Source organism: Aethalodelphis obliquidens, unplaced genomic scaffold, assembly GCF_003676395.1.
Source record: "Aethalodelphis obliquidens isolate GAN/ISIS:26980383/991018 unplaced genomic scaffold, ASM367639v1 scaffold89, whole genome shotgun sequence".
NCBI lineage: Eukaryota > Metazoa > Chordata > Mammalia > Artiodactyla > Delphinidae > Aethalodelphis > Aethalodelphis obliquidens.
Window position 1 is genome coordinate 380,269 of NW_020838033.1, and position 25,890 is coordinate 406,158.

General features: G+C 41.5%; 1 protein-coding gene across 1 annotated transcript; it reads left to right on the forward strand.

Annotated features, from left to right (window-relative positions):
* Positions 1-14,153: 14,153 nt before the first annotated feature.
* TOB1 (transducer of ERBB2, 1) lies at positions 14,154-18,257 on the forward strand. The gene is made up of 2 exons (XM_027094363.1): positions 14,154-14,466; positions 16,321-18,257. Exon 2 carries the CDS (start codon positions 16,463-16,465, stop codon positions 17,495-17,497), a length of 1,035 nt encoding a protein of 344 aa, XP_026950164.1. The 5' UTR covers positions 14,154-14,466; positions 16,321-16,462; the 3' UTR covers positions 17,498-18,257.
* Positions 18,258-25,890: the final 7,633 nt, after the last annotated feature.

Genomic DNA, 25,890 nt, shown 5'->3' on the forward strand with positions numbered 1-25,890 from the left:
AAATGTTTTAATCTTTAAACTACCTGGTATTTTTGTGTATGATGTGTTATAACTTCTTCCCCCTAAAATTGATAGCCAGTTGTCCCAACACCATTTTTCCCCACAAATTATAATTGCCATCATTGTTATAAACTAAGCTCCTATTTAGATAGGATATATTTCAGGACTCTGTTTTGTTTCCTCATCCATTTGGTTATTCCTACGTCAATACCACAGTTTTTATTATTAGATCTTTGATATCTTTGTTGTATGTCTTGATATATAACAGGAGGTGCTCCTCTCATTTCAAACACTTCTATTTCAAAGTGTTCTTGGCGATTCTTGTATATTTCTTTTCCAGATGAATGTTGGAACCAGTATATCCATAAAACAAAAAGTCCTGCTGGAATGTCAATAGGGATTAATTTGAAGAAGAATTAATATCTTTTAAATACTGAATCTTTTCATTCAGGAATATAAACTGTTTCTCCATACTCAATATTTGTATGTCCTTCAATAAAGTTTCATAGTTTTATTCAGTGTAGGTATATTATTTGTTCATTTGTTCCTAAGTGCCTTATAGTTTTTTTTATTAATGTAAATGATATCCTTTTTCTATTATATTTCCTAATTTATTATTGCTGTTGTATAGGAAAGCTATTGATTTTTTTCATATGTTTATTTTCTAATTTACCACATTGTTAAACTCTTTCATAAGCCACAATCATTTTTTAAGGTGTTGGCCTTAGAAGTTCTGGATAAATAATCGTATCACTGGTAAATAATGCCATTTTATCCCTTCACATGTTGATGTATACCTCTTATTTCCTTTTCCTTCTCATTACAACGACTAGGTACTCCAAGCTTGTTTAATAATAATGATGGTATCAACTAGGTTTATCTCAATCCTGACTTTAAAGAGAATGCTTTTAATACTTCACCATTAAGTAATACTACTGTAGGTTTCTGATGAAGACTTTATCAAGTTAAGGATGTTTCCTTCTCTCTTTTTTTAAAAATAATTTTTTGGCTACGCTGAGCATCATGTGGGCTCTTAGTTCCCCGACCAGGTATCTAACCTGTGTCCCCTGCTTTGGGAGTGCAGAGTCTTAACCACTGGACGACCAGGGAAATCTAGGATGTTTCCTTCTCTACTTCACTTAAAAGAAGTTGTCGTTGTTTTTTCCAATCATAAAAAGGTATTGGATTTTATCAAAGGCTTTTTTTTTTTTTTTGGTGCCCACTGAAATGATCATTTTCCCCCCTCTTTGGTGTATCAATGTAGTGAATTGCATTAACAAATATCCTAATGTTGAATCATCCTTGCATTACTTTTAATACGCTGATTCAATTTGCTAATATTTAATTTAGGATTTTAAAAATTTAGCCTTTTCTTTTCTTTTCCTTTTTTTTTTTTTGCGGTATGTGGGCCTCTCACTGTTGTGGCCTCTCCCATTGCAGAGCACAGGCTCCAGACGCGCAGGCTCAGCGGCCATGGCTCATGGGCCCAGCCGCTCCACGGCATGTGGGATCTTCCCGGACCGGGGCACGACCCCGTGTCCCCTGCATCGGCAGGTGGACTCTTAACCACTGCACCACCAGGGAAGCCCTGGTTTTCTTTTTTTTGTTATTGTCCTATGCTTGCTTACTATAGTATCAGCATTATGCCAGCTTCATGGAATGAGTTTGTTAGATCTTACCATAAGACCACCCTGGCCTCTTTTTTGTGGGTAGATCTTAAACTATTTTTTTTTCCAACTTTTTTCCATGGTTGGTGGTCTATTTAGGTTTGATACTATCTTTAAGTCAATTGAGATAATTTATATTTTCCCTGAGAAATCTAAATTTAGTACAGATTTAATCCAGTTGTACATAATATTCTCATAATTCTTTAATAACCTCTGTTTCTGTAATCATGTTTTCTTCTTATTTCTAATATTGTCAGTTTGAGTCCTTTTCCCTTGCACAGACTTGTAAAATTTTAATCTATTTTATTGGTCAATCATCAGCTTTTGATTTTGGACATCTTGATGTTTGTTTTTTATTTTATCAATTTCTGTTGTATCTATAAAGAATGAATAACAGTTCTTACATTTTACTTAGGTTTATTTTTCTTCTCTTTTTCTAGCATCCTGAGTTGAATGCTCTAATAACTTCATTTCAGGTTTTCTTATTTTCTAATAAATGTGTTTAGGTTAATAAATTTTCCTCCAGTTATCACTTTTTCTGCATCTATCACTTTTTATAGCATCCACATTGTCATTACTCTAAAATAATCTGGGACTTCCCTGGTGGTGCAGTGGTTAAGAATCCGCCTGACAGTGCAGGGGACACGGGTTCAAGCCCTGGTCCGGGAAGATCCCACATGCTGCGGAGCAACTAAGCCCATGCACCACAACTACTGAGCCTGCACTCTAGAGCCCAAAAGTCACAACTACTGAGCCCACGAGCCACAACTACTGAAGCCCGCGCACTGCAACTATTGAAGCCCACGAGCTCTAGGGTCTGCGTGCCACAACTACTGAGCCCGTGTGCTGCAACTACTGAAGCCCACACGGCTAGAGCCCGTGCTCTGCAACAAGAGAAGCCACCGCAATGAGAAGCCTGCGCACCACCACAAAGAGTAGCCCCCCCGGCCGCAACTAAAGAAAGTCCGTGCACAGCAACGAAGACCCAGTGCAGCCAAAAAATAAATAAAATTTTTAAAAATAAATAAAAGATAAAATAAAATAATCTGTTGTTTCAGTTTTACTTTCCTATTTAACTACAAATTACATGAAATTTCAGTTTTGATTTCCTCTTTAACTTAAAAGCTATTTCAAAAAGTGTTTTTAAATTGCTTTTAAAGTGAATAGATTTTTTTTGCTATATTTGTTGTCAATTTCTAGTGTTAATGTTCTGCAGACAGTTTAGGTCATAAGATTTCTAGTCTGGGGAGTTTATGGAAATTTCCTTTGCGATATATTACACAGGCAATTTTAAATTATTTCATGGACATTTGAAAATAATGTCTATCCTTGGAAAGTCCTACAAGAACACAGATATCTACTAAATCAAGCTTATTATCCAAATCTTTATTTTTCATCTAATTAATATATCAATTTTTCTATAATTTAATTATTCCCTTCTGGTTGTTCTCTCCATTTGTAACTTCTGGAATTCCTACTTGGGTCAGTATCAAAACTCCTAGAGCTATTCTACATGTCATTTAATATTTTTTCGTGTTAACCATATTGAGAATAGAAGAACAATGATTTAACTTTAGAATCCACACGCCACTGAGCATGTGAAATCATCTGGTGATTCATTGCGTAAGTACCGGCCAAATGATCAAATGTAATAGGTTAAAAGAACAGCATATATTGTGATGCAAATGACCAAATGGCAGAACACTGAATTTTATGAAACTTGAAAAGTCAGCTCGGCCAAATATTTATAAAGCCTCCCGTGAATGGCACAGGCACAGGGTAGTAGAAGCTACTTCCCTGCACTCACACAGATCTCTTGTAGAGACAGGACACACACCAATGCAAGACAGTTAAGTAACAAAAAAGGCAGCACACACTTCCACGCCAAAACGAATGGCCCAGACAGTGAGCGCTACTGCAGTTCAGTGAGTGGGGAGATGGGGGTTGTGGACACAAGATTGCTTATGTAGAAACCTAACCCACTTTGTTTTTGGCCAAAAAGGAACTTATTATTAGTTCATGAGTATCTGATACCTCTTAGGCACAACCTCAGGTTCTCTTGGCCTAACCTTCTCTCCTTCCAGCTGTCATTGCTGTGACCAGATCTCCACAGGCTCTAACTAACATCACACAGGCACAGTCTGACAGCTCCTTACCTCACACTGTGCCTCTTGCCTCCTGCCTAGGGACCTCCCAGTTGACACCAGAGTGCAAGACCCTCAGTTGGCTTCCAACGTCCAAGACCCAGAAATATGGGAGAGTTAACGTGCCATGATATGAATCTTGATCAGTGGGAAACAGCAACCAGTGTATAAATTCTTCACCCTTCCTTTCCTCAAATGGACTTTCCTCGGATGCCATTTACGTGACTTCTTGGAGGACTGGCCCTTGTGGTTAAACGATTGTTCGTCACAGCAGCCGACTCAGGAATGCAGAATTTGATTCGTTCTCCCCCCTCCCCTGTCTTATTCCCCTCATCCCTCACTCCCACTCCCTGGTCTTTCACTCTCAATTAAAGGGTAGCACAGGGCTTCCCTGGTGGCGCAGGGGTTGAGAATTTGCCTGCCAGTGCGGGGGACACAGGTTCGAGCCCTGGTCTGGGAAGATCCCACATGCCGCGGAGCAACTGGGCCCGTGACCCACAACTACTGAGCCTGCGCGTCTGGAGCCTGTGCTCCGCAACAGGAGAGGCCGCGATAGTGAGAGGCCCGCGCACCGCGATGAAGAGTGGCCCCCGCTTGCCGTAACTGGAGAAAGCCCTCGCACAGAAACGAGGAGCCAACACAGCCATAAATAAATAAATAAATAAATTTTAAAAAATAAATAAATAAATCAAGTGGTAACACAAAGCTTTTTGGCTCTGCTCTTTGGGTGATCCATGCTTGGACATCCTGAAGCCAAAAGTCCAAGTAGAGGTGATACAGGGTCTCAAAGTCTGTTCCCAGGATTTGGCTTTTCTCCACGTTTTGCCTATGTTTGTTGCATTCTCTGACAGCTCTCTACTGATGGCACTGAGATGGCCCCAGGAGCCTCAGAGGTGAGCCTTCGCGGCTCATATTTCATGGGAAAGAGTCCTTATCCCTGATACCTCAGATAGAAGTCCCAGAACTGAGAGTTATTGGCTTCAATTGGCCTAATAGGTCAGTGGCCATCCCTGAATGCATCACAGCCACCAGGAGAATGTCATGTTCTACTTGTCTTCAGACTAGATGGTGGGTCCCAAAGGAAGTACATGGATAGAGAGTGGGAGAGGGGTGGATGCTCAAACAGAAATCAGGACTGTTGCTGGAGGAACGGGAGTGGATGCTGTTTAAAGTAACAGCAAATATCCCGCACAGGCAGGAAAGGTGGAGGCAGAAGAAACCACATTTGATGGAGCCTCGTAGAATTCTCCTCAGAGAATTTTTAGGATTTTCAGAAACCAAAAGATTTTAGCTTATACTGTGCCAAAGAATTCTTTTGTTCCAAGGTGGATAGAAATACTGGTCTATAGGCAGGGTCTGTTTCCTTCCTAAAAGACAAAGTATTTCATCTTCAGAATACCAAACAATTGAAGAACACTCCCTTGAGTGATAAAAGCAATTGCACACACACTGACAGGCCAATTCCTGTGTGCAAAGCACTATACTAGGCTCTGGGGTTCAGCGCTGAATAAGATAGGTTCCAAACAGAATTCCAATAATGTCATTTTCTAACTGAAAAAGCACTCAATATCTTCCCATCCATTAAAGACAAAAATCTCAATTTCCTAACCGAAGGCCCTTGGTAATCTGTCTTCTGCCTACCCAGCCTCCTCTCTAGAATCTCACCTTCTGAACCTAAACACTAGCCACTCTGATCCACTTACCCTTTCTCAAATATTCTGTGTTCTTTCTTTGGATTAGGCAACTGCAGAGCAAAGCCATCAATCAGTCTATGTTGATTGACTATAAGGCACTATAGAGCTCATGTGCAAAGGTACAAAAAAGTGTAAGGCATGGTACCTGCCCTAAAAAAGCTTGGAATCAATCCAACATAGGAGACAGGACATAAACCATGGGAAGTTAGATAACCTAAGAATTAAATAACACCAAGGCATGAGATTCTGAGAGACATTTTGAAGGAGGGAATGACTGTATCTGAATGGGGAGACTGTATCTGAAAGAAGAGTGTGTTAATAATATTTGTTTATAGTTTACTCAGCCATAAAAAGAAACAAAATTGAGTTATTTGTAGTGAGATGGATGGACTTAGAGACTGTCATACAAAGTGAAGTAAGTCAGAAAGAGAAAAACAAATACCATATGCTAACACATATATATGGAATCTAAAAAAAAATAAAAAATTTTAAAATGGTTCTGAAGAACCTAGGGGCAGGACAGGAATAAAGACGCAGACATAGAGAATAGACTTGAGGACATGGGGAGGGGGAAGGGGGACGAAGTGAGAGCGTGGCATGGACATATGTACACTACCAAATGTCAAATAGATAGCTAGTGGGAAGCAGCCACATAGCACAGGGAGATCAGCTCGGTGCTTTGTGTCCACCTAGAGGGGTGGGATAGGGAGGGTGGGAGGGAGATGCAAGAGGGAAGAGATATGGAGATATATGTATATGTATAGCTGATTCATTTTGTTATACAGCAGAAACTAACACAACATTGTAAAGCAATTATACTCCAATAAAGATGTTAAAGAAATAATAATAATATTTGTTTATAGTTTAAAAATAATTTCACATATTTCTTACTTGAGCTGAATCAAATTTTCATCAGCTATAAGAAGCAAAGGAAGAGGAGGAGGAAGGGAAGTGAGAGGTCAGGAGAGGAAGGGAAAGGAGAGAGGAAGGGGGGAAGGAAGCAAGACAATGTGAACATCTATGTAGGGTTTTACCTTTCACAAAGAATTTTCACCACCATGATGAGGCATTATCTCATTTGATTCTCACATAGATCAGAGGGTAATTATTGCATCTATTTTTTTTTTTTTTTTTTTTTTGGTTTGCGGACCTCTCACTGTTGCGGCCTCTCCCGTTGCGGAGCATAGGCTCGGGATGCGCAGGCTCAGCGGCCATGACTCACGGGCCCAGCCGCTCCGCAGCATGTGGGATCTTCCCGGACTGGGGCACGAACCCGTGTCCCCTGCATCGGCAGGCGGACCCCCAACCACTGCGCCACCAGGGAAGCCCGCATCTATTTATTATATGAAGGCTAAGACCCAGCACAGCCATACTCAACTAATATCTGGCAGAGCAGGACTCAAATACAAATCCTCTGGTTTCAAGGTCCTAATTTTTCTACTACACTCAACTACAGCTGAGATAGGAAATGGGAGCCACGTTGAGTACATTCTGTGTCAATGCAAGAACGTGCAAAGTCAAAAGGGAATATTTCAAGTAGTTACCAGTAAACAGTGTGAAAAGTGGCAAAAAGATCAAGGAGAAAGAGCACTGAGGAAGGATGATTAGAACTGTTGTTTTGCCTTTTTTTTTTTAAGCATTCATTGGTAACCTTTGAGTCAGACCAAATGTTAAAAAATGAAGCAATAGATTGGAAATCAAGGTTGTAGGCATCAATATAAATCACATGTTTAAAACATCTGGGCAAATTCTAGAGTGAAATTTAAGATCAGAGTCACGATCAGTGACGTATTTGGCACACAATATGCAGGATGCTCACACAAATTGAAGAGGAAAACACAAAGACCTCTAATGGAAACACAGAGAAAAGGCGTGGATAGAAAATTCATTGAAAGAGTAATACAGGCGCTGATAAACATGTGAAAATATGTTCATCCTACATCTATTCAAAGAAATCTAAATTAAAACAACAAAGAGATGCCATTTTGCTTATCAAATTATCCAAGAATAGAAAAATGTAATGAAACAGACATGATTATACACTGGGAGTATTAAGTAATACAATCTTTCAGGAAAGTGGAGCATTATGTATTAGGAGGCTTAAAAAAAATGATCTCTTCTCTCTGACCCAGTAAATTCACATGGAGAACTATCCCAAGGATGTAGTTAAAGACATATATTAAAATGTTTGATTAAATATGATTGTTTTTAATACAGAAAAATTCTCGACAACCTACATGCTGAGCAATGATTAAATCAATTATTCTAAATCATAGAATGTAGTCATTAACAATGATGATTATGACAATACTTAGTGTATTGGAAAATAGAAACAATGTAATGCTAAATGAACTGCAGATACAAAACTGCATATGCAGTAGAAACTCATTCAGAAAGAAACGGAGCAGCTTACAATGGTTGTCACTGTGTGGTGAGATTAAAGATGATCACTATTTTCTTCTTTATTTCTATTTTCCAAATTTTCTACAATGGGCATATCCAGGTTTTATAATGAGAGAGAAGCCCTGATATTTTAGACTTGAAAACATTTGTTTTTTAAGAATCAAGTTCAGGTTTCCTTAAAAGATGTTAAATTGGTATTTTTGTCGAGAATATGCTCAGCTGTAAGTCATGAATCATTTAACGTGGATTAAAAAGTAGACCTAACCCAGGCAGTTACTAGGTTTGGTCAGAGCCCTTATCTCTATGACTATCTTGCATTCTCTTCATGTTTATAAGAAGGCTGTTGCAACTCCTGCCATTAGACGCATGTTAAGGCAGGGAAAAGGTGAAAGTGTCCCAGTGATGATTTCAAAAAAGATCCCAAATTATTTGACATTCCTCCCTTGAGAGGTAAGGATCTATGTGCTTTCTTCTTGAATCTAGGCAGGCTTATGATTACCTCAACCAATAGACTATAGCAATAGTGGTGCTTTATAACTTCTGAGGCTGGTTCATAAAAGGTCATGCAGCTTCCACGTGGCTCTCTTGGAATGTTCGCTCTCCAGAAACTCCCTCTTGGGATGCTTCCTCTCAGAACCAGCTGCCGGGCTATGAGAAGCCCAAGCCACAGAGAGAGTTCAGAGGCCATGTGTAGATGCTCCAATCAACAGTGCCAGCTGAGCCTAGCCTTTGGGTCATCCCAGCCCAAATGCTACTCATGTAAGTAAAGAGGCCTCCAGGACTTCCCTGGTAGCATGGTGGTTAAGAATCGCCTGCCAATGCAGGGGACACGGGTTCGAGCCCTATTCTGGGAAGATCCCACATGCCGCGGAGCAACTAAGCCCGTGCGTCACAACTACTGAGCTGGCGCTCTAGAGCCCGCTAGCCACAACTACTGAGCCCATGTGCTACAACTACTGAAGCCCATGTGCCACAACTACTGAAGCCCACGCACCTAGAGCCCACGCTCCACAACAAGAGAAGCCACCGCAGAGAGAAGCCCGCACACCGCAACAAAGAGTAGCCCCCGGTTGCCACAACTAGAGACAGCCCACGCACAGCAACGAAGACCCAATGGAGCCAAAAATACGTAAATAAATTAAAAAAAAAAAAAAGGCCTCCAGATCCCTGCTGTCCAATTCAGGAGCCACTGGCCACATGGGGTTATTTAAATTTGCATTTAATTTAAACTAAATAAAATAAAAGTTTCAGTTCCTCAGTCACACTGGCCACTTTTCAAGGGCTCAGTAGCTACATGGGAATTGTGGCTACCATACTGCACAGCACAGATATAGCATCTTTCCATCACTGGAGAAATTTCTATTAGATGAATCTTCTCCCGGTGATTCCTGATTGTTTTCCCAGCTGATGCCTGTTTATGTCTCATTGGCAGAACAGTGTCACGATGCCACCCCTACTGCAATGAAGGCTGGGAAGTTACGTATTTAGCTCTTATAGCCTCTTTAGTCAGGCAGACAAGAGGAAGGGGAGAGGGCATGGGAAATGGGTGAGCTAGCAACAGTGTCTGCTACAGTTGTGTGTGTGTGTGTGTGTGTGTGTGTATTTCTCTCTCTCTCTCTCTCTCTCTCTCTCTATATATATATATACATATATATATATATATCCAGAATTACAGGACCCTAATATCTATTTTATAAAATAGAATTATGTATATATTTCTATTTTAAACAGAGCTGCATAATAACAGATGCAATCTATGCTTTAAATTTATGTATCATTACAATAGAGCATTTTCAATTTTCCTTAACATAGTGTGCAATGGAAGAAATCCAGAATTCATATATTTAAAGTGATAACATTGGCTCACAGAGACTTTAAATAAATGTTCTTTGTACTTAAAATGTTGTGAACACTGGATCACTCCTAGGATTTGCAACTATAATCTCTGGGTGAGATCAAAATCCTCATTCTTGGCTAATGGAAAGAAATTTCAAAATTTTGTTTGCATTTTTGTTCATCAAGATAATAGGGAGAGAGCAAGTTATAAGAAGACATTCTCATATCAGACCAAGTTGCTTCAGTGAAATTGCCTGTTCCAAAGATAAATGGGTTTGTTCAATGTTATCTAGTTATCTTGTAATTACAAATGTGTGTGTTCCCATCTCTCAGAGGATGTATGGCCTTCCTCTACTAATCTATATGAGAAACCACAGGAAACCACACTGAGGTTCCCTAAGTCATAAGTGCGTGACTTCCTTTGAGAAATGTTTCATAAAGAATTGGTATACTTGGCTTTTAATAACTAATGATTAGTTTTTAATTGTTCCTTATTCATAATTTTTTAAAGGTGCATGCTATGGTTTTCTTTAAATAAATTTATTTATTAATTTAATTTTTTTATTTTTTTTGGCTGCATTTTGTCTTTGCTTGCATCCAGGTTTTCTCTAGTTGCTGAGAGCGAGGGCTACTCTTTGTTGCAGTGCGCAGGCTTCTCATTGCGGTGGCTTCCCTTGTTGCAGAGCACAGGCTCCAGGAGCGCAGACTTCAATAGTTGTGGCACAGGCTTCAGTAGTTGGGGCTTGCAGGGTCTAGAGTTCAGGCTCAGTAGTTGTGGCGCACGGGCCCAGCCGCTCCACGGCATGTGGGATCTCCCCGGACCAGGGCTCGAACCTGTGTCCCCTGCATTGGCAGGTGGACTCCCAACCACTGCGCCACCAGGGAAGCCCCATGCTATGGTTTATGTTGCATGACTATCTAAAAGAAATGAATAACCATAATGATAAGAACATTACATTTGTATGTTGCCTAATTTTCAAAAAAGGTAAAAGGTTGATTCCCTAGAAGTGAAATGAGCCTTAGTAAATACAGATCATGTGATGGTGATTCTTCCATAATCTTGTCTCAGTTTACAAGGAAACAGAATGAGAATTAGAAAGTTTAGGACATCTCTCTCAGAAATCAAGGTGAGCTCTGTGTGTGTGTTTATATGTGTGAATGAGGTAATAATTCAGGACACTTTCAAGAACTGTTGGGACTTATTCTCTCTCTCTCTCTTTTTCTTTTTCCTGCGCCACAGGCTGCGGGATCTTAGTTCCCCCACCAGGGACTGAACCCCAGGCCCCAGCAGTGAAAGCACCGAGTCCTAACCACTAGACCACCAGGGAATTCCCTGGAGTTTATTCATTTACCAAACAACCATTACCTTTATTGTAAAGTACCACTCCGGAAATTGTGTGGAATGCAATGATGTGAAAGGGAAGGGCTGTGATTTTCAGTGACTATCACTTGGCCAGAGAGAGGAATACCTGTTGATTGTGACACCACCTGGAGCTTAATATCAAATTCTTTTTTTCTTTCATAAATTTAAATATCCATTGAGCAGTCTACTCCCCTGCACAATTCTAAAGTAAATGTTAAATAGCAATAAGTCATATAAAGGGTCCTTTAAAGGGCAAAACTTGAATAAAGGGAATTTTATACCTTGTGACTAACAAGGTTGGAAGGATATGAATCTGGTTTTCTTTTTATTTGCAATCTGTATTTGAAAAAGAACTACACCATTTACTTTAGGGGCATTGAGTTTTAAATATGGAATTTTTTAATTGAAAGAGTTAAGAGATTAATCCAATAAATATTTATAGATGAGAGAACTAAAAGTTGAGAAATGGGTGAAATTCAGATTTCCCAATATCTGCTCTTCAGTACTTTTTCCTGTGTGCCACGGGGCCTCACTGTGTGTGTGTTTGTATTTATATTTGGTTTGAAACCCTCTCATACCCTTGAGCTGAGCAGCAATAACCCATAAATGTTTTATATCTAAGTTTCTGATTTAAAAATTCTATTTACCACTACTAATATTTAATCAATACCTATTTAATCAGTATTTGACTGCTCTTAAATTTTACACCTGGGATTACAGATTCAGAAAAGTAAATCTCTGTCTTCCCTTTAGAGAATTCTTGAAAAGTATAGATAAACTTTACAAAATTACAATTCATCTATCTTTAGTTAGACATATTAATCTCAGACAAGCATATGCTCCTCTAATTATAGTGATATATTTTCCGAATTACAAATCGAGACACATGGCCGATTCTTGGTCCTGCAATTCTGGATGTTTGGTACAGTAATATTACTTGCCTAATGGAAAGGGAAATTATGCTCTGGAGCACACGAAAAATCAAGTGTTCTTCTGAGTAAACCATTCCCAAAATATCCTATATTCTTGTAATTTCTGTGCTCAACTAAATATAAAAATTTAAAAATAACTCATTTATTAAAAACAAATGGAATTAATATTCGTTATAGAAAAAAATACAAATGAGCAAAAAGAAGACAATACTGAACGAGTAATAAAAATTTTTTTGATGCAGAGAAAGGCGCGTTTTAATTTAAAATGCTTCCGTACTTTCACAACCAAAATCTCACTCTTCCTCGTTTACAACTGAAAAACCCAAACACTAGGAAAGCAGAACTTGAGTAAAACTTCTATGTTCTTTAAAAACCCTGCCTTCGTTTTAGGAATCTAAACTAGTACAATAAACATGAAATCAGTCACCTGACCACTCCCACCCCCTGCCTTCTTCCCAAACCCATCTTCCCTCCTCCTCTCACACACTTTGGGACTTTAGAAATAAATATCCTTTTCTTCAGTTCGGTTTCTTCTAAAAGGGGAGGAGAGGGGGACAAGAGAGTCAGTTTGGGGGGAAAAAGCTACGACGAGATTTCGCGTCCATAAAACGAGTTTGTGCCCGAGGAGCACAACTGGTCTACACAGCTGGCTTCGCGAACACCGCACTCCCTGGTGAATTGCGGTTTAACTTCCTTATAGCAGGTTGAGAGCGCCGGCCCCTCCGTTTTGAGGGGAAGGCAGCGCCCCAACTGGTGTTTTTTCCAGGAAGCACTCCTTGAGTGCAGAGGAAAGGGGAGAGGGGAAGGCCACGCGACGGGCGTTTCATTCATTGCTCCTCTTTTTCCCCCTCCTACCCTTCCCTCCCCCTAGACTTTCTCTCCCTTTTCCCCGAGAGAGTTTGACGTCGGTCTCCTGGATACCAGACAGCCAATCGCCTGGTTGCTAAGGGAGAAGCGTGGCCAATCAGGCGTCGTTGCTACCTGTGAGTAATATTTTTAGCCGCGAGGGAAGCTTGGTTCCGCTCCCAGTGTAACTTCGTGTATTTCTGTGCTGCAGGTTGTGGAAAAGAGCGCTTGCCCGCCCCCTTTGAGTCCCTCTCTTTCCCCGCGCCCTATTTACTCGCCCATATTTCAACTGAAAATTATCTTAAATGTACCATACAGGAAGACACCGTGTTTATTATGTGTGTTTATGTTAAAGTAGGCTCTTGAAATACACGCATGCTTACATATATATACTTAGATACGTACGCAATTTGGCATGGAGGCCTGGATTGGGACATTCGGAATAAAATGTGATTCTTCTTAGTCTCAAGCCACCCCCACGTCCGAGTTGCTGCCGGGTCGCACGGGGAGGTCTGATGTGGGAAGCGGAGGCAGTTTACCTGGGCGGGAGGTGTGGCCAGGTGGTCTCTTCCCCACCCCCAGCCTGGCACGGCAGCTCCGGGTTCTGCGGTTGCCCCCCCCCCCACGCTCTGGATGGCAGTTGGCCTAGGCCCTTGAGGTGATTAATATTCAATTAATCGGGTACACGAGTCCCCGTCACAGTTCGCCCTTTTTCTAGGCTCTCCTGGGTGCACTGGAGGCCGATTTGGTAACTCGTCCACGAGTGGGATTTTCCCCAGCCACAGTCCCACTCGGGTGAGACATTCTTTGTAAATTCCCCCCTCCCTCTTGGGGTCTTGGGTTCTCCTCCCCTTTTTCCCCAGCCGCTTCGCCCCCAGCTTCACTCCCCTCCCCCTTTCTCCCCGGCGCTCTCTGCCTAGACTGAGTCAGCCGTCCCAACCCACTCTGTAGCCCTCACTGGCAAGTCTCTCCCCCAATCCCTTTCCAAACCTTCTCTTAATCCCGCCCACAGTGACTCCAGATCATCGGCTCATTGGCCACCCTGCAGCCCTAGAGGTGTGGCCTTGTCCACCCGGCCCTCCGCCGCCCGTCAGGACATGGGCCGGCGGGACCTGGCCAATGGCGTCCGGGGGCAGGGCAGGGGCGGAGCCAGCCGGCCAGGGTCTCCGTTGCAGGGTGTGAGGGCGGGGAATGGTGACACCGCCCGGAGCTGTGGGACGCGGGGCGAGCGCGCGCATCCCTACGGGAGGGGATGGGGGCGGGGAGGAGAATATAAAATGAGAGGCGGGGCGCGCGCCGCGGCAGAAGGAGCGAAGCTCTGGCCCGGCGCGGACTACGCGCTCTACGGGGACGCTGGGCCGGGCACCGGGTTGTGTGGAGAAGTGTGCGCGCTCGCCTGATCCCGTCCTCGCCACTCCGAGCCAGAAGGGGCAAGCTCCTGAGGCCCTCGTCCTCCGCAACCTCCGCCCGGCGGCGTTCGCGTGCCCTCGGCCCGGCCAGCTTGCAGCCGCCTACCCTCCCGTGCCCCCGCCCTGCCGCCCCTTGTCCGCCCAGCGGCCGGGTCTGTGGTGTTAGCAACCCGTAAGTATCGAGGGGCGGCGGGCGGGGTCAGGAGGAGGAGGGGCTGCAGCGGCGTAGAGCCCCGGGCCTTCGGGGCTCGGAACGGAGGCGTCAAGGCCTGGGCGCGGAGGGGAGCCGCTCCCGACACCCGGCCTGAGGCGGCTCCGAGGGGCCCCGGCGCGCCCGTGGGCCGCAGGTGGGGCCGGCCGGCGCGTCGGGCTCAGCCGGGCCGGGTGACCGGGGAAGGGCGGCCGGGGTCGAGTTGACGGGAATCGGGGATTGGGGCGCCCGGGAGCAGCGGCTAGCTCGAGGGGAACGCTGGGGTCCTCGGGGCCGGTGGCCGCCGGGCCCGAAAATGGTGCCGGGGATCCGGTGCTCCCCGGGCTCTGGCTGGATGCCAGGAGCCTCGGGGCGCGGGGGGTGCAGGGAGCGGCAGGTCGGGTTACGGCGGGGGGGAGGGGAGCGGCTGACCCGGTGCGGCCGGCGGCGCGACCCGCCCGGTGTCCGGCCCCCGGGCCCCGAGTGGTTGCTTTTCCATTTCTCGTGGCCTTCCTCCACCTCCTCCTTGGGGGAGGAGACTTGCTTGGGCTCCGAGGGCTGTGAGCAGAAATCTAATGAGACCCAACTGGCTGTTTATGTAATTCTTCACGCTCCTGTCTTTAAGGCGTTGCTTTGAAACTACCTTACGCCGAATCTGAATTTCGCTCGACTGCACCTTCAAGCATTTTGGCTTAATCAGCTGCCTTTGCCAGCACTCGGGCTTTCGGCTTGGAAAGTGTAGTTTGGGGGAAGCCGAGGATTATTTTCCCTTTGTCACCACGAATATGGAAAATGAGACGGATGGATTAATACCAACTTGATTTTTTTAAATGTCCTTTTAAATCAACCTCAGTGTACAAACAGATCTGCAAATATCTTGTTTGCCCTTGGTCTTTTCTTATCCCCACCCAGTGCTGATCCAGCAAACGTTTAAAGGTCGACCTTATCGTACATGCCTCCCCGGCTGTTCTCTTACCATGAGGGAGGGAGGTGGCTTTGAAAATCAGAATAAAACTCAGAAACCCTGCCCTTTAAACAGAATAATCAATACAGTTTGAAATTAATTGTTTCTTATGTTATACTTGATACCTAAGAGGTATTTTCAGATTTAGAAAAATACACATTGAAAAGAAAAGCATAGAGAAGCTCGAGTATTACATTATGTGCCCTTAGTATATTTAAAACAGCAACTGTGTAGGATAATTTGGTTCATAATTGTTGTTCGCTAGGATGGCAATTCATTTTGTATTTAATTCCTTTAACTTTACTATCATGTGCTTTGGAAATTAAAATAATTTTCCTAACTTCTCAAATTTTGAGATGTTTAATGATGAAGAAGATTTAAGCAGTATATATCCAAAATGAACTGAAATACAGAATTCACTTCTAAGTTGATGAATAGGAGTATGACCAACTTCTAAAACTAGCATATATATATGTATATATTATATGCGTGTATGTATGTAGATAGGTATGCTGAGTTTAGTTTCCAATAAATATTCTTTTGAGAACTGCAGGAAGAAAAAGAAGAAATATGCTGTATATTCTGGGAATATTTTTCCTCTTAGAACTCTATTCAGAAACAGAAAATAAATAATAGGGTTTTTTTTTTTAATGTTGTTTTAACTGAAAATCGTGTTTTCCCTTGAGATTTGGATCTTCAGTAAATAATTTTCGATTTTAAGTTCCTATATTTTGTGCTGATTATATTTTTCAGACTTTCTAGCCTATTAGACTTTTTCAAAAGTGAAATTACTCTGGGGGTAAAAAAAAAGGTTGTGAGACTTAACATTTATCTTATGTGGACATGTCTCCTTTTGTTTTGTTTGTTTTAAGGAACAAGACCACTCAAGGTGAAGGATATCTACTAATACCAGCACTTTGAATGAAAATTTGTTTCTCTGCCACAAACTGAACACTTTTGTGTGTGTCTGGGGGGGGAGTTGAAACACAAACCTAATTTTGTGGCATAGCAGCTATGCAGCTTGAAATCCAAGTAGCACTAAATTTTATTATTTCATATCTGTACAATAAGCTTCCCAGGAGACGTGTCAACATTTTTGGTGAAGAGCTCGAAAGACTTCTTAAGAAGAAATATGAAGGGCACTGGTATCCTGAAAAGCCATACAAAGGATCAGGGTTTAGATGTATACACGTAGGGGAGAAGGTGGACCCAGTGATTGAACAAGCATCCAAAGAGAGTGGTTTGGACATTGATGATGTTCGCGGCAATCTGCCGCAGGATCTTAGTGTTTGGATCGACCCATTTGAGGTTTCCTACCAAATTGGTGAAAAGGGACCAGTGAAGGTGCTTTACGTGGATGATAATAATGAAAATGGATGTGAGTTGGATAAGGAGATCAAAAACAGCTTTAACCCAGAGGCCCAGGTTTTTATGCCCATAAGTGACCCAGCCTCATCAGTGTCCAGCTCTCCATCTCCTCCCTTTGGTCACTCTGCTGCTGTAAGCCCTACCTTCATGCCCCGGTCCACTCAGCCTTTAACCTTTACCACTGCCACTTTTGCTGCCACCAAGTTCGGCTCTACCAAAATGAAGAACAGTGGCCGAAGCAACAAGGTTGCACGTACTTCTCCTATCAACCTCGGCTTGAATGTGAATGACCTCTTGAAGCAGAAAGCCATCTCTTCCTCAGTGCACTCTCTGTATGGGCTGGGCTTGGGTAGCCAGCAGAAGCCACGGCCACAGCAACAGCCATCCCAGCCACCGCCGTCACCACCACCGCAGCAGCAGCAACAGCAGAAAACCTCCGCTCTTTCTCCTAACGCCAAGGAATTTATTTTTCCTAATATGCAGGGTCAAGGTAGTAGTACCAGTGGAATGTTCCCAGGTGACAGCCCCCTTAACCTCAGTCCTCTCCAGTACAGTAATGCCTTTGATGTGTTTGCGGCCTACGGAGGCCTCAACGAGAAGTCTTTTGTAGATGGCTTGAATTTTAGCTTGAATAACATGCAGTATTCTAACCAGCAATTCCAGCCTGTTATGGCTAACTAAAAAAAGAAAAGATGTATTGTACAAGTTAAAATGCTCGGACCCAAGGGGGATTTTTTTTTTTTTATAACCTCCTTGAGATTTTTTTTTTTAAGCTTATAGTAAGGATACATTCAGGCTTGGTTACAAAAATAAAACATGCATCATTTTTCATTGCCAACCAAGCACAAAGTTATTTTATACTGACTGTATATTTTAAAGTATACTCTCAGATATGGCCTCTTACAGTATTTAAGATATAGCAAGGACATGGCTGATTTTTTTTTTATATATAAAAAATTGGCACTAATAAGTGGGTTTATTGGTCTTTTCTAATTGTATAATTTAATTTAGTACAAAGTTTGTAAAATACCAGAGGATATATATATTGTTTCTACGACATGGTATTGCATTTATATCTTTTTACTACAGTGACCTGTGACAGCAGCAGCTTCATGTTGTATTTTTTTTACTGAAATTGTAAATTATCCATCTTAAAGACATCACCTCTTCTAAATTGTGTACAGGATATTCCTTTAGTGGTGGAATGAAAATGTACGAATATTTGCTTTTTCAAAAAAATGTATTTTCTGTTAAAGGTTTAAAGATTTTTGCTATATATTATGGAAGAAAATGTAATCGTAAATATTAATTTTGTACCTATATTGTGCAATACTTGAAAAAAACGGTATAAAAGTATTTTGAGTCAGTGTCTTACATGTTAAGAGGGACTGAAATAGTTTATATTAAGTTTGTATTAAAATTCTTTAAAATTAAAAATGTTTATCGTGGTCTTTGTTTTTAAGCCTTTGCCAAAGATCCAATTCTGGAATTATGATGTTGTAAATGCTGATAAGGCAGGAAGATCTGACTCATTGAATCACAAGGGAATAATGGAAAGCTGTCGCTCCACTAGCGCACAGATAGTAGTTTGCCCCGTAAAGAGTTGTCCTAAAGCCTGCCTAGGACGGCTTTATTGTGTTCAGCAACTAACTCTGTTCGTCCACATCTTGTCTCCCCACTATAGGGGTGGTATGCTAAGGCGAGTCAACCCTATTAAAATGTGTCATGCTGACATCTAAGACAGAGTCAGGTGATAAAATGAAATTCACTCATGTAAACTGAGAGGATTTATTTGAAATGTATATGGAGAAAGAAACCATTGGATCAGTTTTCTATTTCTGCATGGGAGATGAATAGCTCAGAAAACTTGCTTGACGAAGCAGCTGACCTAACTATTTAAAAAGAAGATTTAGGTCTGTTTTTACTAATCCTTAACACTGAGTTTAGTCATTGTAGGTAGCTGGAGAATTGATGATTAAAATCTATTCAAGATTGGACAGGTATTTATATTAGTATTTGTGTGCATTTTCCTAGCAAAAAAGTTGACGCACAGTTTTTGGGTTGGTTTTGTTTTTGCAAGCAGATAGCCAACCTGCTGGTTTGGGACATCAAAGATTAGTCATAATCTGTCAAATTGTGGTGGCTCATTAAGGATGGAGTTTTTTGGGTTTTTTTTTTGTAAGTAATGAGGTGGAAGGGTGAGACTATCTTTAAGCTAAAATAATGAGTCATTTCACTGTTTAGATGTCCATTGATACAGTGTTGACATCGTATTGGGGAGAAAATTGTCTTGAATTGGAAGCATAACTTTCTCTGCTTTTTTAGTAAGAAACCAGCACTGTCTGGGTTACTTGTGAAATAAATTTGGTCTCAAATGAATTTTTTGGACACCAGTCTACAAAAGCCTTTTGTCTGTTACCCTCTCGGTTTAGAACAATAAAAAGTTTTAAGGAAACAAGCACTGGAAATAACAGAGCTAAGCTGTTCTGTCAGCTCCATGGTGAGGCCTTTGTCCTTTAGTGGACAGAATGAGGTTATGAAGAAGTATTGGGGTAGTGACTGGAACTGGCAGAGACTGGTCTGCCTATGCTATCAATTATGTGCTTTTGTGATCACAAAGTTTGAATAGATCTAAGAACAGAGTAATGGTTTTAAGCACTAGTTGCTACTAGAAACTTCTGGGTGATGTTATCATAGGCTTAACTGGAAGAAAACTGCCTTTTTATAAATGAAGAAAGGCTCAAGTTAACTTTTTCTAAAAATCAAAAGGCAACTGGCCAATAGATACACAATAGAATTTGTAACAATCTGGAACACTAATACATATATTCAGATTTTAAATAATTGAGCTTAATGCAAGTATGAATATCAGATCTTGGGGATATGTGTACTGGCAAAAAAAAATCTTAGGGAAATTAAATATTGGTACATATGTTGGTTTGGTGCTGAAAAAGTTATCTCAATTTTATCTTTTTTTTTTTTTTTTTTTTTTTTTTTCCGCGGTACGCTGGCCTCACTGTTGTGGCCTCTCCCGTTGCGGAGCACAGGCTCCGGACGCGCAGGCTCAGCGGCCGTGGCTCACGGGCCCAGCCGCTCTGTGGCATGTGGGATCTTCCCGGACCGGGGCACGAACCCGTGTCCCCTGCATCGGCAGGCAAACTCTCAACCACTGCGCCACCAGGGAAGCCCTCAATTTTATCTTGATTGGTTCCCTAGCACCCCTCAGAAAACCTTAGAAAAGTTTACACCTTAGTCCCAAGTCTTTTTTCCCCCACTGCCATCACACTTTTGACCCTCTGTGTGGAGACTTTCAGTTTACAATTTTGATAAGTTAGTTATCTTAAAGGTGTTTTTCCATTTTTTTGTCTTCTATACCTATAGATACTGTGGCAGCCTCTGAATGGCCCTATCCTGGTGTCCCTTTGTTTCCCATCTTCTAAAATCAGGTGTATTGTTAAATCTCCTTTTAATAACTTTAACCTATATTAGATGGCAAATGTAGACCTCCAGTGAAAATGCCTCCTTAAAGAGAACACTGTTTACTGTGATTAACTTCTTAGTTTTTGAAGGTGAAACTAAAGTTGCCCTGAATTTAAAGTGTTTTTCTAATGTGTATTGGTGTTAATATCATTCTCGTATGTACCCACATTTTAACTGAGAGATTTAATCTAACAGATCTTCAAGACTTATTTTAAAATAAGTCAGTGTAACATACAGAGAAAATAAAGTACAGTTGAGCCTTGAACAGCACGGGGGTTAGGAGGGGCACCCACCCTCCACTCAGCCGAAAATCCATGTGTAACTTATAGTCAGCCCTCCATGCCTGAGGTTCTGCATTGAGGATTCCACCAACCACAGATCATGTAGTATTATAGTACGTGCTACTGAAAAAAATCCACATATAAGTGGACCCACACAGTTCAAGGGTCAACTGTACCTCTTTCTGCACATAACTTAAACTAATGAAGTAAAATGCTGGTTGGAGACCTTCCTACACAAACAGAAAATAGCATAGGTATGGCATATCCAATACATTTCCTTGCCTAGAATACATGCATGTGTCAGAAGCAGGATAACAGGACTCTAGTACAAGATCAGATAAGAGGGGAAAAACCTTATTAGAAGACAAGGTTGTAAAATTTCCGTTGCTTAATAAAACCCATTATAGTGTGTCAGTCAGCTGATGCTTTAATCCATTTGGCCCAGGAGGTCACTTTAGATCAGAGTTTTTCAGTTTTTTTGTTATATTAGGAAGATATCGTTGGGTTTTTTTCTTAATTATGTTTTATTTTTTTATTATATATTTTTTTGACTGTGCCACACGGCTTGTGGGATCTCAGTTCCCCGACCAGGGACTGAACCTGGGCCACGGCTTCCAAATCCTAACCACTAGACCACCAGGGAACTCCCACAGGAATGTATCTTCATGTTTAAAGGACCTAGGACTGGGAATTCCCTGGAGGACCTAGGGAATAAAGTACCTAGGACCAATAGCTCTGTGCATACAGTTGGAAAATTAGTACAACACTTGTACTTTTTTAATGTTTTAAATCATTCAGTTAAATCCTTATATATCATTTACTATCTGCCATGCACAGTTCTAACCCAGTTTACAGAAGAAGGGCCGAGACACGGCTTGATATTTCATGGCCAGTAAGTGGTAGAGTTGGGATTCGAACTCAGAGAGTCTGGTTCCAGAGTTCTTGGTCTTAAGTTCTATGCTTTGTTCCCTCCAACTGGTCGCTCCTCTAATTTGAAGTCAGGGGAATAAGACCACTTTTGATGTATTAGCCACATGACTTGTAGAATCTCTCTACAAGAGTGTTAACGAGAAGAGTCTAGCGGGAGGCTCTTAGCCATTCTCCAGTCATGATGTTTTGAGAGAGATGCTTTGTATTTCCAGTGGCCACAAACTATAGTTACAGGCTATCTGGAAATGTTTTTAGAAATCATTAAGTCCTACGAATGCTCTAATTTTGTTGATTTCCTTAATTCAGCTGTGTTGATTACTTCTCTTATACTGGAACCACTGGATGTTTCCTTCAGATTGAGTAAGAGCTGTAGATTCAGTGGCCATATTACTTCTAAGTAAAATTGTAAACCTTGACCTCCTGGAGCTATTTTCACACACGTTCCTTACCTGTGCTGTTGATAAACGATGTAAGGAAAGGCCAAGTCAACTATCAAAACAGTCTTCAACAATGTGTTTCCAGTTCGTATGATTTAAGTTACTTTGAAAAACGATCTTAAGGCACACCTTGGTAATTCACGATTTCTATATGTATAGATGTTGTGATAACTAGTCTTTTTGCTTTTATTTTTAAACCTTAAGGAAACCAAATGACCTCTTATTTCAAACTGATTCTGAAAGACCTTCTTAAAAAAGATCAATATATTTTGGTTTAAAATAAGAAGTGGTCACATTTTAGAAGCATGTGCTATTATGAATGAACTTATATTCCCTTTATTGTTGCTATTAGTTTTGAACATGTTTAAACTGCACAATAAACAAAACTCAGTTTAAAAATAGCTCAGAAGGGACTTCCCTGGTGGAGCAGTGGTTAAGGATCCGCCTGCCAATGCCAGGGGACATGGGTTCGATCCCTGGTCCGGAAAGATCCCACATGCCGCGGAGCAACCAAGCCCGTGCGCCACAACTACTGAGCCTGCGCTCTAGAGCCCACAAGCCACAACTACTGAAGCCTGCGCGCCTAGAGCCTGTGCTCTGCAACAAGAGAAGCCACCGCAATGAGAAGCCCGTGCACCTCACCGAAGAGTAGCCCCCGCTCACCACAACTAGAGAAAGCCCGCACAGCAACGAAGACCCAACACAGCCAAAAATAAAATAAATAAAAAAATAATCAATTAATTAAAAAAAAAAGCTCAGAAGAATTTCTGTAGTTTCTATATGGATTAAATCTTGTTATACTAAGTGCCTACTATTTTGATTTTGGGTTAGTTAGAATTTGATTGGACCAAATATTGCTGAACCACTAGATGGGCTTTTGGAGGTTTAGATTAGGCTAAAAGTCTCGTCAGTAATGGTATTTGACTTGTGAATAGTAAACCTCTACTAACCATTTCTCAATATTTGAGTTTTAAGATTTCTATTTTCGAACACGTGCTTCATACATACAGTCTGTAAGTGGAGCTTTGAGATCATCTTACAATTAGGCAAACCTTGGGAAAAAAACATTGGGAAGCAGCTCGTGTCTGGAGGCTACTGGAAATTATGGGTCTAATTCCTTCCTTAAGTGTATTAAGTAATTTGACTCAGATGGCTCCGTTTCTTCATCTGCAAAGTAAGTACAGTGATATCAGTACACTTCCTGACAGGGTTTTGAGGAAGCCGTCACCTTGCTATGAAGAATTGTAATGTGTTCTTAGGGGCTTACAGTATCTAGAAGCCACGAGGTCCATATTTGTTGTGTTGCCCTTTGAAATCAAAAAAGTAAATGAAGACCATAACTGTCTTTATTATAGTCAACATTTTGTTGTCCAGTCTATTATTTGCATCAACAGAGAATTAAATAAAAATTTTACAGTAATATCGTAAAAGCTATTCTATTCATGTTTCAGTAATAAATACCACTGAGTTTGTTTTCTAGTTTTAAGTCGCTGATAGGGAAACCAGTGTTTCAGCATTCTTTTTTATACAATCAGCAAGTTGATTTAAACCCAGTATACAAGTTGACGTTCCTTTTGGGGGCAGCCAAAAATGTTTGCTAAAGTGTCCACACTGCTGTGAAAAGTATTGAAACGGTTGTTCCTAAACAGTACTGCTCAGGAATAGGAGTTGAAATGTAGCTCTGGTGGTAGATGTGTCATGTGGGTAATGGTTCTAGCTTTATTTTAGTGTAGGTAGAAAAGGAGGTTTGCTTTACAGGAGGGAAAAACATTGAGGACTTGGAAGGAAAAACACATTCCTCGTCTGGCATTATGAGCACTTTACTTCACTGATAAAATATGACCAGCGTGCAGAACAGAGAACAGGTGTAAAATATTTTTAGACAAACCTTGGCATATACTGTGGGTCGCATCCCTTCTGTCTATACCCTCAAGTGTTTCAAAAATAATTGTGGAAAAACCACATTTACAAAATAAGCTAGACATTGCTTTTATGTGTTTTTTTGGTACTAAATGTGAAAGTCAAACGTAAACTTCTTTCCCAACCACCAGGTTGCAGCTATTTTTAAAAACTGGTTCTCCACATGCCCTTTGACAGCTCCTGAGTCTCCTTTTCTCTTCCTTCCTTAGTGCTGTTGAGAGAGCTGGGAGAATATGACACCATAGCCTCCTTTGGAGCGTGAAAGCTAGGCTGTGATATTTCCCCAAACTACATTCTAATTCAAAACAATTTTGTACTTCCTTTAGGCTAGAAAGAAATAGGACAAGCGTAGACACGGTATCCACCTAGCTTGGTTTCAAGCAGATGGGTATAAACTGATGACTACTGGGTGCTGATAGACATGAACACTGGATACTCCTTCTATGAGTGTGGTTTAAGAAGTGGAATCATAGGACCCTAAAACTATCTCTTTAATTCAGAGTCCAGATGCCCTGTGACACGGGTTCAGTAGTTCTAGGCACAGTTCCTTTTTCTGTTTTGAACTAAATGCAGGTACTCCTTTCAGATGGCTTTTCCTGGCCACCCTTGCACCATCCATGGATTCATTTCTAGTAAGGATGAAGGTTGGATTTTGATTTGTTTTGTAATGATCATATCTGTTCACTGATAATCCAGATCTGCCTGCTGACCTCAGAACTCTTTTCTTAAAAAAGAACACTCCTTGTTTTGTAAACTACCTGCCGTTCATTTTTTTTTGGCCACACCGCTGAACCGGGGATCGATCCCGCGCCCCCTGCAGTGGAAGCGTGGAGTCTTAACCACAGGACTGCCAGGGAAGTCCCAATTCATTTTAAAGCTCTATAGAGTCTTTGTGACTTACTTTCTGCTAACTCCTTTCTATTTTCAGGAAACATGATGGGGATCCCTAAACCATTTCAATCCAATGCTTAAGATAGTTGCAATCCCTGGGCAGCCTTTCTAGAAACTAAGGTGTCACCAGAGGCCCTTTAACTAAAGACTTTAGAACAACCCGGTTTTCACAAGGCTATAAAGGGTTTTGCCTGGAGAAATTTCATCTTTTTGAATCTTACAATAGGTTGGAAAATAGATTGGAAAAAAGGCAGGAAACTTTTTTTTTTTTTTGTAATTTAGGAAGAAATGTTTTTTTGGAAGGAGACTTTTGTTTATTATCCGAGCCACAAAAGTTCAAAGAACTTTTCGGGTTCTGTATAAAAGGAAAGAGAGACAAAGGTAAGACCTTATCTCCCCAAGAGCTTCTACCAGAGGAGAAGAGTCTGGTAGCAGGTAGAAAGGAGATTAGGGTATGTCTCCTCTATCTGCCCTTCCTTCACGTGTGGGAAAGGTGAAAGAAGGGTAGAGGAGGGAGCCTGTGTGTGTGAGCCGTGGAACTCATCCTGGAGATCGTTTCCCCTGATGGATGCTTTGCAGAAGTTTGGAGACACAGGACAAGTTTCCTAGTCCAGGCACACCACACTTTCTTGATGATTATGAGTTTTCTTCCAGGCTTTGACAGTGGGTAGGTAGCTGCACCAGGACCTTACATGCTATCTATCTGAATGACGATGATTTTAATATTATCAAAAGTCTTGTGGAGTCCAGAGGCAATAACCAACCTCGGAAGCTCAATAATAATCGTCAACATTTCATAGTATGTACTGTGTGCAAAATACTGTTCTAAGCATTTGTACATTTTAGCTCACTTAAATTTCATAAGAAGCCTCAGAAGGTTATGCTATTTCCCTCATGTACAGAGGGAAGCAGGGTTGGTGACATAGTTACCCCCAGTAGAGTCAGGATTTGCATCGTGGGATTCTGTTTCCAAAGTCCACGATCCTTAACCATTACACTGCTCCTTTGACCTCCGTAGGAAGGCTTTATGAAAGAACCACACCTGATTACGCAGGAGACGGTATCTATAAACTGCACTTTGTGTCATTTCCCTCCCCACACACCTAGCCTGGCCCTGTAAGTGGTCGTTTGCTCA

What these genes read in the sequence shown, in the direction of transcription:
- TOB1 (XM_027094363.1), top strand. Translation starts at nt 16,463, where the DNA reads ATGCAGCTTGAAATCCAAGTAGCACTAAATTTTATTATTTCATATCTG.